The sequence below is a fragment of the Pelodiscus sinensis genome, chromosome 2 (assembly GCF_052426305.1).
Source record: "Pelodiscus sinensis isolate ZL-2025 chromosome 2, ASM5242630v1, whole genome shotgun sequence".
Taxonomy (NCBI): Eukaryota; Metazoa; Chordata; order Testudines; family Trionychidae; genus Pelodiscus; species Pelodiscus sinensis.
Genome location: NC_143053.1, coordinates 18741953 through 18757610, shown reverse-complemented (window position 1 = coordinate 18757610; position 15658 = coordinate 18741953). Strand labels below are relative to the sequence as shown.

At 48.5% G+C, this 15658-nt stretch overlaps 1 protein-coding gene across 8 annotated transcripts in view; it reads left to right on the top strand.

Moving 5' to 3' along the window:
- Positions 1-15658, top strand: part of LOC149525238 (uncharacterized) — a 242928-nt gene that overhangs the window by 200451 nt on the left and 26819 nt on the right. For 7 of the 8 annotated variants that reach the window (XR_016348679.1, XR_016348678.1, XM_089776167.1 and 4 more), the window contains one exon: positions 4689-5175. The exons of the other annotated variant lie outside the window; for it this stretch is intronic. Coding sequence is in view for 2 of the 7 variants with exons in the window: in XM_089776171.1 (XP_089632297.1) it covers positions 4689-4708 (20 nt within the window). In the remaining 5 variants the exon portion in view is untranslated. The remainder of the gene's footprint in view (positions 1-4688; positions 5176-15658) is intronic. 8 annotated transcript variants of the gene reach the window in all.

The following is a 15658-nucleotide window of genomic DNA, read 5'->3' as shown; positions in this document are numbered from 1 at the left end:
GGTGGATCGCTTTAGTAAGAAAAAGTTTGGGAGTCAGTGTTCTAGTGCTGGACACTCGAGTTTGCCGGAGATTCTGATCACTGATTGGAAAGGTGGTTCACAGGAAATTCCTTAGAGCTTCCCGTTCACATTACGCAACACAGCCCTTCATCCTGCTCTGATCAGTTGGGGGGTATGTATAGCTTATATGGAGACCTTTCCATCAGAGCTCTCAAACAAAGGGTATCAGGATTAGGGATGTAAAATCCTATTTAATTGGTTACACACTACATTTAACTGGGAGGGGGGAGGGCTGAAGCAGTTCCTATCTGCAGCAGGGGGCGGATGCTCCAGCCCAGAAGGCTCGACCGGCCCCGCACAAGGATGCAGCTGTCAGCCCCACACAGGGCCAGAAGTGCCAGCCCTACATGGGGGCCTGATGGGGCTTGAGCAGCCTTCGGTCCACAGCAGGTTGCAGGTGGGGGACTGCTCCAAGGTACCCATTACCTGGTAAGAATCACCCAGTAAGGTTAACCAGTTACCCGTTCACATTCCTAATCAGGATCATTATCCCATTTTATACCTGGGTAAACTGAGGCACAGGGAGGGAAGTGACTTGCCCATCCAGCAGGCCTTCGGCAGAGCTGGAAATAGAAGCCAGGTCTTCTGCACCTCACTCCAGTGCTTTGCCATGCTGCCTCCCATTTAAATTACATTCTTAGTCTTTCGTGCCTAGACCTCTTTCTAAAAATATATTTGTAATTGGGTCTGATGTACGTGTAACTAGATCCAATTCTGTGTGGCCTGTGTTATGCAAGAGGTCAGACTAGATGAGTATAATGAGCCATTCTGACTTTAAAAACTATGGAAGTGCTGTTAACAGGACAAATAAGCTTTGTAGTCTGTACAGGTGGGGAAGAATGAGATTCACCTTATATGCAGCGGGCCACTGGAACAGCTGCACCTTCATAAGCTAAGTGGCCCAATTGGTAACACCAATGTATTATTGCAGATGTTCTCTAGAAATAAGATGGTAATAAAGAGAGTGGGTGTCTTGGCATTTACTAATAGTCACTTGATTGCAGATAATGGTTGCTCAGAATTTCAGGGTTATGACAGGGGTGGGACTTAGAACTTTCCACTTGCCAGTACAAAGATACCTGACACTTGAGCTAATATTAAGAGGGATTTTTTTCTTCTTCTAAATGTGACTTACCAGTTGTCAGACCCTCAATTTTGCATCCAGGGAGGGAGGAAGTGTTAACACTGTGGCTTCAAGTGTGTAACATCCCCCTCTAGTGGCTGCTCCTCAGAGAGGCATTACTGCTTTCGCTCAGGGGCTGGTAGAGGGCTGTGGTTTTGGTACAGAAGATCCCAGGTTCACTCCCTACTGGGACATATGAGCCCAACTGCCATTGTGAGGCATTTGCTTCTGAACTGATACAGAAGTAGTAATCCCACCTATGGAATCAACCACTAATCCCCTGGGTTTTCTTAGAGCTGCCCTAATGGAGTGCAGGCCTGGGATGCCTTTCTTAGTCTTTGAGATTTGTAATCCAATAGTATACAGGAAGCTTTTTTTTTTAATTTAATGCAATAATTGTCCATTTTTTATCTCTATGAATATTTTATTTTTTTCAGGCCCTCAATGAGAATGATTTTAAGTTTATGTGCAAAAGCTTTGCTACCCACCTTGTACAACAGCTTGCATAATATAAATGCCAATTTTATGTCAGGAATGTTTTATGCATGATTTGGTTTTTGTTGAAAAATCATTTACATGGCTATTTTATGAGAGCGAGAGAGAGAGGTATTTGTACAGCTACCTCAGAAACCAAACCTGCCATTCTTTGGGCTGGGGAGTTTTTGCAAAAGCATGTGTGAAATGGTTCAGTGACTCTCCATTAAAGATTTCAGCAGTAGGGTAAGGGGGAGAGTGGAGAGTACAACACATGTGATTCATATGTGGGGTTTTCTCTTCCTTCATTCAGTGTGACTTTGTGGGGGTGTTTGGGTTTTTTAACCCCTGTGAAACTTCTGATGGAGGCAAGTACTATGACTCAGCCCCCCTGGGAGACCCTGTAGGTGTTCCCCCCACCCCGCCATTAGAGATATCACATGTTGTGAGAATCCTCTAAGAGGTTTTGACTTTTTAATTTTGTGGCTCAGCACACTTTACCAAAATGCAGTCAGTGGATGGAAAGGTCATATATTTATGGGTGTGAAAGAGTAAGAATTTACCATTAGGTGTTGCTTAAGTTAGTAAAATGTTTGAAAAAAGAATAGTTTGGTTTTCTTTTAGTAATTTGGAAGTCTGGCTACTATTTTGGCTATAGATAGTGCTTTTGCCCAGAAGGGGTCCTGACCCACTGTTGTAATGAATCTGTTCACAAAATGAACCTAGGTTGGTTCCTTTTTCCAGTCTCTTTTTCTTAAGCCAGCAGGGGCTACAACATGAGTCAGGAACACTACAGTCTGTGAGTTGCATGGAGTGCAGCTTAATGCATGCTTTTGGCCCCGATTCAGTAAAACCATTAAGCATATTCTCAGTTTTAAGCACATGAGTAATCCCAGCCCTCTTCACCAAAGCAATGAATGTGTCTCTGTGTTAGGCTGATGCTTCAAGTTAAGTACATAACTTTAGGCTGCTTTACACATGGATTTAGTATTGGTATAACTATTTTGATTAATTGCTGCTAGTGAGAGAGAGGCCAGTATAATTCTTAGTGTGAATGCAATTGGCATACTAGCCTGGGACTCAGGAGACCTGGTTCTCTTCCAGGCTCGGCTGCTGGCTTCCTGGGTGACCTTGGCTAGATCACTTTAATCCCTCCATGCCTCAGTTTCCCCATTGATAAGATGGCGATAATGACCTTCTTTGTAAAACAGTTCAAGCTCCATGGATGAGAAGCACGATATAAGAGCTAAATATGACTAAATCAGTATTGCTTGTTCCCTTTATAGGAAAGGCAATAAGTTATACTGTTATAAACTATTTTTATATAATTATAACTATGTCTGCACCAGGAATTGGAGGGGTAGACTGTAGCACTTGAATTCTGCTGATATAGCTTAAGGAGTTTTTTATTGTGCGTGTAGACCAGGCTTTGCTGACTGGCAGTAGGATTGCATATATGCATAAAGTTAAGGAGGTTCTTTTTCTTAAATGCCTTGCTGAACTGAGGCCTTTGTGCTGCCATTGGCCATGTTGGTCCCTAACTTGTGAAATGTCTGTGTAACAGTCGTCTTTCACGGAACGCTAAGCCAGACCAGAGAAACTTGCTCAGCTACTGTTCATGCCAAGGTTCTGCTGCTTTGTTTTTAATTACACTGTTCCTCTGGGACCTCTGCAATCAGGTCTTGGAGAGGGCACTTGGCACTGCAGCAGCAGGATATTTGCACATGATCTGTTTGTGTCGGGCGATGTCTAGAGCAATTTATGAGCCTTCTACTACTCTGTTTACAACAATAAAAACACAGCGCTGGAGTGTAGCCCAGTTACTTGGTGAAATAGTGGAGGTCACCAACTGGTACAACTTGGAAATGCAGATGAGCATTATTCATGAATGGACCCTGTCCAAATTCACTCGAAGCCCTCCTTTGCTCAGTAGAAGAGCGGACCCCTCATTAGGATCTAATGTCTTCTCCTCTGTGCTCGCAAAAATCCTAGGCTTTCTGTGTTTAAAGAAGTATGTTTGAGTTAGGCCCTCAGACACAATGGCTTGGTGTACACTACGTGGGGAGGTTGAAGTAAGATGCACAAGGTTGTCCATGCAGCAGGAGGCTGACAGGAGTGTTCCTGTTGGCTTCCCTTACTCCTCATGAGGAGCAGGAGTACTTCCACCAATGGGAGTGCCCTTTTGAGTTCGATTTAGCGGGTCCATACTGAACCCACTAAATCGAACCCCAGAAGATCGACCGTGGCAACATTGTTCTTCCGCATAGTATAGATGTGCCCAATGGGATTTTGTATAGGGTTGTTATTGAAGCGATCTTCATCAATACGGATCAGGGCCCGACCCCATCCCCATGAAATCAGAGTTTTGCCGTTGAACATAATTAAGTCAGTTGTTCCCTTAATGTGAGAAAATGCACAAATGTGAATCATACACTAGAGGTGTGCAAGGTTAACCAGTTACTCAGTTAACCTGTGAACATCACTCTAAATGGGTAATGCTTACCAGTTTCAGTTAACTTGTCACTGGGGGCGGGAGGGGGGAGGGCTGAAGCAGCTCCCCGCCTGTTGTAGTGGCTTCTCCCATATCCGCGGAGAGTCTGGGCCCACTGCAGACAGCGAGGGCTGGGAGCCTGCCGCCCGGAGCCTGCTTAGTCGGTTAACAGGTTAAATATTAGGTTGACCTAATGTTTAACCTGTTAACTGATTAACCAGGATTTTAATCCCAGTCATATACCTCACTTTAAAACAGTTGCTTATAACAGGTTCTTTAATAGAATCAAAGTAGGACTGTAGAACTGTTTCTCACTTCATCGTGGGTTTTTGAACTGGTTCCCATTCCATTAGTGAGTGTGTGTTTCTATGGAGAGATTTTTTTTTCAGATGATTCTTCCGTCCAGTTCCTTTCTGCAGTCATGATTGCTGTGCCTATAGATCCTCTGTCATGCTGCATTATTACTGTCCCAGCTACGCCCTCTAATTGCCTTCTTGATTTTACTTCCCTATTAATGTTTCCTTCTTGTTTCCTTCACAGATCTGTCTGGAAAAAAGTGAACCATGAAAAAAGCTTGGGTCACCATTAGATAAGTATTATGGATGACTCACATTGTTGTGGTGCGATATAGAGTGTGGGGGGTATACATGAAGTATTGTAGCATTGAGTATATGCGACAGTTGCCCAATGCTAGAACACAGAGCTGGGAGTTAGGAATCCTATCTTTTGCCCCTCGCAGTTTGCCCCTAACTGTGTCCTTGGACAAGTCAGTCCCTCCATTTATATGACTCTTTAGTTAAGTTGATTATACCTCACTTGAAGGAAGTGAATATAAGGAGGATTAGTTAATTAATATTTGTAAAGTACCTTGCGAGCTATAGATAACACACTAGAAGTACTACATTATTGTAGTTATTCAGTAGACATTTAGTGGCAGTTAGTGGCTTTCTGGTTTTGTTTTTTTGTTTTTGTTTTTCAGCTCCTTATTCCCTTCTCCAGAAGAGCGACCCAAAAAGTTCTGAAGCAGGTAAGGATCCATCTGTTTTGTTGGGAGCGTATTATGTTTGATGCACAAGGAGTGAAATCCTGGCCCCATTGACATCAATGGCAAAAGTCTCATTGACTAGAAAAATGAGTTCTGTGTCACCTTAGAGACTAACATCTTTATTGGGGCTTTTGTGGGTAAACCCCCACTTCATTATCAGATGAACTGGAGTGGAGTTTAAAATGGGTTTTACCTACTAATGCCCTAATAAATCTGTTGGTCTCTAAGGTGCCACAGGACTCCTCATTGTTTTTGCAGATACAGACTAACATGGCTACCCGCTCTGAGCATTGACTAGAGTTAGGATGAGATTTTACCCTGGTATCTGTGCCTATTACCTCTCTCTATATGGTTTTTTTCCCCCTGCGGGATGTATATAGACGTAAATATACTCTGCTCCCCCCCCCCCACACCTCTGCCTTCAGCCATGTGGCCTCCCTCCTCTCTCTCTCCCTCCTCCCCCAGTGCTCCAGGGAGGCGAGAGCTATGTAATCTCTCCCTGCCCTCTCCCTAGTGCTGGGGGGGGGGGGGAGCAGCACAGCCTCTTCCCTCCCTTCCTTGTAGGAATGGAGGAAGGAGGTGAAAGTAGGGACAGAAGGAGCGGAGTGGGCCGTGGGCCATAGAGCTGCCCAGATTACCCCACCGGGCTCTCTTCCCAGGTCACCCAAATCTGCTTCCCAGGAGGGCGCTAGCATTTAAAGCTGAGAGCTCCCCCATGGTTCCGTGTCTCTCCATTGCGCCTTGTCCGCACAGAGCATGTCCCAGCCCCACACGGGAGCTCACTTGCCAGCTGGCAGGGCACATCTGGAGCGCTGCCGCCCTGCAAAGATGGGCAGTTCCTGGGCGCGGAGAGCAGGGAATTCTCCCCCTACCTGGCCGCTCATGCATAATGCAACCCCTGCCCCTCGCTAGCGAGCTGGGTGCCCAGGAGCACCAGGAACAAAGGGGATTCGTTTGGAGTTGGGACCCGTTTTACTGATCGTGTTTAGTTTTTGGTTCCACGTGAGGCCCATAAGCCGGAAGAGCAGAGCAGAGCCCTTCCCCATGCTAGCTGCCAGGAGAGGCTCTGAACTCTGCACACAAACAATGAATTGGCAGGTGGGGCAGGAGTGTGAAGGGTGTGGTGGGGGGGGGAGGCTGGCTGGTGAATGAAGGACAGGAGTGGGAGGAATGGGCTGAGAGTGTTCCGATAGAGGGGCCCATCCAGGGGTGTGGTGGGGCGGGAGCAGAAAAGGGAGCAAGTGACTTGGGGCCAAGGAGAGCACAACCAGGCTCAGTGCAAAATTAACAGAGTGAGAATGGAGTTGGCAAGCATAGCAAGCAGGGGGCACAGCCCCCTAGTGCCATCTGAATTCTTAAATAAAATCAGAGGCGGCGGACCAGTTGATCTGGAACTCTGGTGTCTGATGTATCCACGTCTGTGAGAGCACAACCAAAAAGTGACAGAACTGTGTGTGCATCATAAAAGACTGGTGCGTGAGGCTAAGCTTCAAGTTGGTACATTTTACTTACAAATCAAGCTTCTCCTCTAAAACCATCAGCAAAAGATTCTCCTTAAGCTTCCTTCTCTTTACCCTTGTATGGAAATAAAATACTTGTACAACCAACATGAATAAAACTCCTCTCTGAGACAAGTCACCATCTGATTCACATTGTGGAACCCATCCCTGTGCTCTCTGCCTACTCATGAGCCTTCCATGCCAAGAGTAGTTATATTCAAAACTGATTGCATAGGCGATGTACAGTACCTGGCATAATGGGGTCCCCTGACTCCTGAATGAGGCCTCTGTGCTTTACCACAAAACAAATAACAAAGGATGCTCTGGTAAGGAAGAGCAGATAGGTTTTGAAAGGGATATTTGCAAAGAGCCAAAGAATTGAATTGGGGCGATATGGGGCAGCTAGGAGGTGTCAGGTGATGGTGTCCCCAGTGTCAAAGCAGTGTGAAGGGACAGAATGGAGGTTGGCCTTGCATGCATGGAGAGAGCGGAGAGGAAGCAAAGATCTGTGAAGAAATTGGTGCAAGTCATGGAGTTTTAAAAACCCAGGAGATCAGTTTTGCACTGGATGGTGAGAGACTGAGGATAGCGTTTGAGTACGGGAAGCGATAGTCATGCGGCTTGGCCCAGGAGAGACAGGTAGCCTGGGCATTCTTGTCTTCATGCTTGTTTTCCCGGCTAGTTTGCTTTATTCATAAGTTGTCTGATTTGAATCTCTCTGTAGCGTAAGTGTCCCTGTCTGTTTTACTTCTTGAGCAGTGTTGGAGGATCCGTTTGATAACAGTGTACCATGTAGTAGTATACATGGGAACTTACCTTTATCCCAGAAGGGATGTGCCCAAAGCTTTAGCCCCATTCACTAGGGTTGCCAGGTGTCTGGTTCTGAACCGGACAGTCCAGTATTTGAGCTTTCTGTTTGGGAAACAAATTGAGAAAATATAAATGAGAAAATATAAATGTCCGGTGTTTTTTAAATAAGTTGTAATGTAGATTGTGATGTAATGTCAAGTATGTCCGGTATTTTTGTTGAAACTATCTGGCAGCCCCACCATTTAGCAGAAAAGGTACACTGTTATGTCCTCCCCTTGTGACCCAAATGAACCATGTTACCAGTTCAGGGGACAACTGTGTTGTAACAGGGTTCTCACTCGGGTTTAGTTTGTCATGTAGACGTGTCCATGCAGTTTGCCAGTGAAGCAGAGATTGCCGGCATTAACCCTTTGGGTTCAAGAATCCTATTCATTTGAGGCTAACTCGTCCCACTGCAAAAATGCTGAAAGTGGAACCACAGCAGTTGCCTTTTAAAAACCCGTTTTGCTTTCCAGAAAATGTAGATCTTATCTCTCCCTGCACTCATTGAGCAGCGAGGTGGCATCAGGAGTGTTATTGGGAAGATTCTTTAGTTTGACGTGTTATTCTGCTCCACTGATGGTAAAAAATGAACAGGCTTCTTGCCATTGCTTGATGGAAATACTCTGAGGCTGAGGGCAGGAGAGAGGCAGTGGAAATCCCAGTCCCACCCATTTTTACCTTTTTGTGTATTCTCTGTGGTGGGGAGGATTCCACCCAGAAATCATTTTCTGGTGCTTCCCCTGAGAGTATAGTTATTCAAATATGGCTTGGAGGTGCGTCGCCCTGCTGCACAGTGCAGCTATGAGTTTGAGGTGGCTAATGAAAGGGGCTTTCCAGCCCCAGAGGGCACTATTAGTAAGTTAACACTTAAATATGTCTGTGGGTTAAATCTGCGAACGGCGAATGACTTCTACAAACGGCTGCTCAGCCTTGTAAATAATCGACGTGCAAAGTTTCCGAGAAGCGTAACAACTTCCCTAAATATTTTTACCCTTGTACATTCTCAGATGTTCCCCAGCACTGAGAAATTTTTAGAATAATACTGAGCTTGCGCGCTTTTGCGCTCTCGCTCTTTGAGAGGCTTAACGGGAGGGCGGACAAGGTTTTCTTTGTGGTTTCGGTGGCTGACTAATGGGTATAATTAGAACGCTTTGAATTACTTGTATATAATGTATTTCAGGGGTGACCAAACTTACTAACTCTGAGCCGCACACAACAAGCTTCAGAAATTTGAGAGCCAGGGCACACCACCCTTGCTGGAGTCCTTCCAGAAGCCAGAGGTGATACATAGGGGCATGCACCCGCACATATATTTTTGCCAGCATTTGGTGGCCCCACTCAATCACATGGTGCTGTCAGTTCCCCTCCCTGTAGGGCAGCTGCTGGAGTTAAGGAGCTGGGAGCTGCAGCCCTGGGAAGAGGCAGCAGCAGACAGTTGGGAGCTGCTGGAAGAGCCCCTGGTTTTGCTGCTGCCTCTCCCCCCAGAGCTAAAGCAGCAGCAGCAGCCTCTCCCTGCAGCTTCCAGCTGTTTGATACCGCCTCCCCGGGCAGCACTAATACCTGGGATCTGCAGGGAGGAGCTGCTAAAGATAACGGGGGAGGGAGGGCATGCATGAAGGGATGCAACTTAAACAGTTGGCAAGAGGCAAAGCCTTTGAGCGGGGCGAGGAACCTATCTTGGGTCGAGGGCCAGTGAAAAATCAGGGGCCCTCAGTGAGAAGCAAAAACAAACAAACAGAAAAACCTCCCAAGCCCTCACTGACATGGCTCCCAACTGAGAAGGAGAGAGATGCTTCCCACGTTCCCCTCGCGCACCAGAGCCTGGGGGAGCCAGGCTAGTAGATTTTATGCACTCCAGCCACAGAGAGAGCTGGCAGGGGAGCTGGAGCAGCAGTGTGGGCTCCCCAGTGCTGGGAGTGGGCGAGGGGAGCCACAAGCCTCAGGGGCCAGATTCAGGCAAGCCAGGGGCTGCATCTGGCCCCGAGACCTTAGGTTTCCCACCTCTGCTTTACATTGTGCCATACACACTTTCAGCAGGTGCCAGTTGTGTCTGACAGAAGCCCTACCCCAGAGAGCTCAAATACCTTTCCTCCCACTCTGCTAGTCAGAGTTGGGGAGTGGGGTGGGGGAGAAAGCTCCAGTACAGAGAGGGGCAACCTAGGCTAGAGAGTGGGACATATGAGTGGCCCTCCTTCATCTCAGTGGGCTGCAACATGGTTATAATCTGTCGCTGTCCCAGGATAGGGTAGTTTTGCTCACTGTGCATGCATGCCTAGAATTTGCAGGGTGTGCTGATTGAACTGTAGCAGCGCTTTGATTGGATGCAGAGGGAGCGCACGGCTCTCGCAGTCAATGTTGTGTGCAATCAGCGTGCACCTCCCTTCACGTGCCCTGGCTTTACATGTGGTGTTTAGTAATACTGTAGGAAAAAAATGACGCAGACGGAAACTATCAGAAACTGGCAACCCTGTGGCATGAGCCACAGTAAACAAAATGTCTTATGGGCTACACATCGAAACCTAATGGGGTGCATGTGGCCCTCGGGCCGCACATTGCACACCACTCCTCAAGGAGCTGCAGTCTAGCCGTAAAAGAGCCGCAGTTTGGCCGCCCCAATATCCTTACAGGAATTTACAAGCTGCCGTATCAGGTCAGAATAACATTTTCTAAAACACCCGTGTCCCTTTTCCAAAAATGGGCATCTCTTCTAAATCACAAAGGCCTTTTCGCAAAGGTTATTTAGGCTTCCAAATTACTTAGATCTTTTAGAAAAAAATCGCCTCCCACACCTTACTCGAACTGGTGCAGTAAAATAGTTTGGATATGTGGCGCTTTTCATCCCCGGATCTCAAAGCATTTTACAGAGCCCGGTAAGTATTGTTGTCCCCAATTTATTACTGGTTAATCTGAGGCTCCGCCGTAGAGAAAAGATGCTTGAGGCTAGATTCAAGCTGCCTATTATATGCCTTAGTGCTGCCTGCAGCAACGGAGCTCTCAGCACCAGCCAACATCGTGGTCCCGTCTCATACCAGGGAGAGAGTTGTGGAGAAAAAGTGGCCCAAAACAGCCAAGAGATACTGGTGCTGGGACCACCAAGGAGCCATAGTTGTTTGGTTTTCAAAAGCTGGTTGCCTGAGCAAATAGAGTGTCTTCTGGGTGTGATGCTGAAGAGCGCCAGGAAACCAAGGGCTGTTTTTCCTTCTCCCAGGGGCCATTGGATTGACAAAGTTATCAGCACAGAGTCAAAGGAATTTGAACTTTAAAACTATCTCCACACCCCACTTTTTAGGAGAGATTTCTTTCCATCCCTTTGCACGACAACACTGTGAGCCGTTGCAGAATCCGTTGCAGGGAACTTCCCTCCTGGTTGTCAGAGCTTTCCTTAAACCTGCTGGCTAGTCTCTGACCTGCTGTCCACCTTCTCCTTGTGTGCAGAGACTGTACTCTCCAGATGCAGCTTCCTTCTTGATCCCCACCCATCTCTCCAAGCCAGAGAGTTCCCGTTTTGGGTGTTTTTAGATGCATGATCATTGCCCACTTGCAGTCTCATCACTTTTCAAATCTCTTCTCTTCCTCCCCTGGAACTCCTCAGTCATTTCCCTCTGTTTAGTTTGTTTCGTTCTCCCTCTCTAGTTTTCTTTGCTTTCCATCACTCAGAGTGAAAGATGCTCTACAGTACAACTTCTGAATAGAAAAGGTAGGCAGAGGTAGGTTTGCAAGGGGATTTATTAATCACAGTCCATCTGATTTCAGTAATACAGACGGTCCTCAAGTTGCGAACGGTTGACTTACGACCGTTCGTAGTTACAACCAAAGCTGTCATAAATGGCGGACCCTGAGTTATGAACGCGATCAGCGCTTACGAACAGCACGGTTGCGTGTATCTCTATGGGGTCCGACTTATGAACGAACCGAGTTACGACCAATTGCTTGGTCCATAACCAGTTCATAAGTCAGCCTGGCCGGGTATATACAGAATTGGGATCTTCATCCTTTTACTCATACTGCAGAAATGCTGACGCCCCAGAGAACCGTAAGTGGTATTTGTAAGCAAAGTTATTCAGGCCCTCTCAAAGGAAGACCCAAGCTTCATGCAGAAATGTTCCCTCTAACCTTTTCCATCCATGTTTAGAATAAATTTTTCATGAGCATCAAGACGTGCAAAAGTGTACCAGAAATAGAAACACAATATCTAGCAGTGGGTGCTCTGCTAATCATTTTGGTGGCATTTTAATTTCCCCTGAGCGGCCGCACACGTGCACAGCTTTGAGGGAACATTGCCCTGTAGCCACATAAAGGAAGATGTTAGCATATCCTAGAACTGAGTAGCTCTGTGCATGTTTCAGAACAGAGATCAAGCTCTGCTTGGGGACAAGAGGATGAGATGGTGTGTGTAGGGCCTTGTCTAGGAGCATTTTACTTGAATAAGGATTCCAGCATGCTGGTGGTGGACAATACGCAGGCCACATGTTTCCCATCAGGGTTCTGTGTGTGGCCTGCGAGACATTTTATTTACCGTTACTCACTCGCAGGGTTGCCAGATTCCGCTGGTTTCCATCCGCGTCGTTTTTTCTCTTACTGGTATTACTAAAATGACACGCTTTGATCAGCACACCCTGCAACTGTATATACATGAGCGCAGTTGGCAAAACTACCCTATCCCAGGAGACTGTCTTGGTTCTGACAGTCTTGTAGCCCACTGAGATGAAAGACCACTCAAGTGGCCCACTCACTAGCCTAGGTTTCCCATCGCTGCAGTACGCCATATTGGCCAAGCAGTGCTGGAGTGAGCCTGGCATACACCAGTGTTGTGAGCCCACCCCTGCTCCACATGTTTTTGCCATTGTAACAACATCTACATTAGGGACCAGAGCCTTCCTTTCCATGGGACAGACCGACGTAACTGCCCTGAACTTCATGTGGGAGGGGCAAGCAGGGCAGCAGTGGTTGGCACCTTCTTCCTCCTACTCCTCACCCTATCCTGTCCTGCAGCCCTTCCATGCGGGGCTGCCAAGTCAGTCTGGGAATTCCCAGCTAGGTGCCACAGGCTCACCGTGCTCTCCATTATCCCATCCTCTAGTGCTACTCCAGCAGCCTACTCCTGACTCTGCCCTTCCAGGCTTCCTCCTCGGAGGGCCAGATGGACCCTTCCTTTTTCCAGTGGCGGGACCCTCTGCCAGAACTGCCCTGCTGCACAGGGGCTACTTCCTAGCACAGTGAGTGCCCGTTAGTCTGTCACCCAGCACTGGTATCCCTCAGCGCCTCACACCTCGCCCTTCCGCTGCCCTTTCTCCCCTCTCCTGGCACTGAGTGGAGGGGGTCCTTTCCACGAGGAGGGGCAGACTGTGTCCCTCCCCTGGCCTCAGGGTCTTCCTTGCCCTTTTCAGCTCTCCAGCCTTGAGGTTCCCCTCCCACAGTCCCCAGCGGCGGATTTACAGCAGGGCGAGCGGGGCAGCTGCCCCGGGCCCTGCGCTTCCCGAGGCCCCGCGCATGTGCCTTGGCACCACGGCGCATGCGCTGTGTCAAAGGGGGGGCCCCGCGAAATTTTGCTGACCGGGGCCCCGCGGCACTGCCCTGGGCCCCATGGCGCTGTCATCCGTCCCTGACAATCCCCCAACTCCATCTCCCACCAGGGCTAGCAAATTACCGAAAAACAGCAGAGGGTTTCCACTGTGGCCCACCATTTTGTGAACATTAAAACTCAGCCTTTAAGTGCTCTAAAATCAGAACGGTTCCTCTGAATTGCTTGGAAATCTGCCTCCTGGGGAAGCAGAGTCACTAGTGATCCAAATTTGGAGTCATTTGACCAAGGGAGCTTTGATAGGCTCTCTCCCCTCCTCCCCCCCCAGCCCCAAAAAACAAAACAAAACTGTTCCTGCTGTAGAGAGTAAGGTACTAAATGCTTGGATGAATCACAGACAGAGCTCACCCTCTTCCTTGAGATAGATGGTGTGAACTCATCCCACCCTCAGTTAACATAACTCAGGATAAGTCAATCACCTCACAAGCAGTACAGTTTGTGAGTCATGGGTGGTGGCAGTTTGACTTTCATGAGAATGTCTTTTGTGAGGGAAAGGAATTAGGTTGTGAATGCTTCCTAGGCAGGGAGCAGTATTGAGAAGGGAGGGTGGTGCAGTCTGCAGGTCTCTGCTTTAGAGGTTGGGGGTTGAGGGAATGGAGCGGTTCTCGGTGTTAGTGGTGGAGGGTGGGGGAGGAATTAATTGCACTGAGAGAGGGGAGTAGGGCTGGCTTCTAATTATGGCGTTTGGGGAAGTCTGCAAGTTGATGGAGGTGGATTAGGGCCCCTTTGCCTATATGAAGGTTAAGGGAGACCCTACACAGATGATTTGTCCCAGGACCCACACTCCCTAGGGACAGCTCTGCTAGGGCAGGGGTGGGCAAAAGGGCCTCCGTGGGCTGGATCCCGGCCCGCCAAGCAGGTGGATCCAGCCCGTGGAGGCCCTGCTGCTCCCCCACCCCCAGGCCTTAATTAGCCTGGGGGCAGGGGAGTGCGTGAAGCCTCCTCCCATCCTGCCAGAGCACATGGCGCTTTGAAGCGCCGCACACTGCTCGCAGGACGGGGGGGAGAGCTACTCCGGGCCTGGGGGCAGGGAAGTTGAGTGAAGCTTCCTTCGCCCGGCCCCAGCCCTGTGAGGAGCCCACGGCACTTCAGAGTGCCACGTGCGCCTTGCAGGGTGGGAGGAGGCTTCCCAAGCTCCCCTGCCCTGAGGCCCTGATTGGCCTTGGGGTGGGGGAGCGTGCCAAGCCTCTTCCAGGGCATGGGTGCCTAGTGTGAAGGGGGGGCAAAGGGGCTCCCCTCTTCCAGATCATAATTGGTCTGGGGTGCTGTAGCCCTGCCCCTTGCTGTGTAGGCCCTGCCCTTGCTGTGTAGGCCCTGCCCCTTCCGGGGTGGCCTGGGGCTGCTTCAAAAATTTTTGAAGTGGCTCCCGGGCAAAAATGATTGCCTAACGCTGTGCTAGGGCTTTCTGTCAGCTGGGGATTATGCCCTGTCGCACCGGTGAGTGACAGAGCTGTGCTGGCAGAAGTTAATAGTGTCAATGTGATCTCACCTCAGTCCGTCAAAGGCAATCCAGTGTGTTTGGTTGTCCGGGCATGCTGCAAGAAGCAGCTTCGCTTGGGGCCTTTGTCAAGTGATGTTGCTGGACCCAAATGGCAGAAGGCAACTGAGTTGAACACGGCCAGGATTTCACCCAATGAGTTGTCCCCTCTTTACGCCCCAGGTGAGGGGTGCCTGTTAAGCACAGAGGAAGGATTCATGGATTCTGGGATCCCAAGGGACCATTGTTGTTTTCTAGTTTAACTGCCTGTATTGCACAGGACAGAGCACTTCCCCAAAATAAACCAATGGGCATCAGTTATGTAAGGCAGGGGAAGGCTCTGTCTTCCCAAACCACCAGGTATAACCTTGCCCACACTCTGCCTCCAGAACTCCTGCTGGGGTGGGGTGTTGCTGCCCCCCAGTGCCCACCCTCCTGCTGCTGGAGAGGCTGGGCAGCATGGTGCATGCTCCTCCCTCCCTCCTGGTGCTCCAAGACTGGAGCCACGCTACACTTCGCCAGGCCGCGTGTGTCTCCTCCCCTCCCCGTGGTTGGAAGCGGGGAGCATGTGCATCTTAGTGCTTTGGTAATCTGAGGCCTCCATTAATTATTTCCCAGAAAATTGTGGGAGAATTTCTTTGTCCTTCCTAAGCACATGGCCTCTATATAATGCCTCTGTGGTACATCCACATCTTGAATACTGCATGCAGATGTGGTTGCCTCATCTCAAAAAAGGTATCTTGGCATTGGATAAGGGTAACAAAAATGATTCAGAAAGGGGCAACAAAAATGATTATGGGTATGGAACAGCTGCCAAATGAGGAGAGATTAATAGGACTGGGACTTTTCAGCTTGGAAAAGAGATGACTAAGAGGGGATATGATAGAAGTCTATAAACTCATGACTGGTCTGGAAAAAGTGAATAAAGAAGAATTATTTACTTGTTCCCATAACACAAGAACTAGGAGGTCACCGCATGAAAACAATAGGTAACAGGTTAAAAAGAAACCAAAAGGAAGAATTTCTTCCCACAATGCACAGTCAACCCGTGGAACT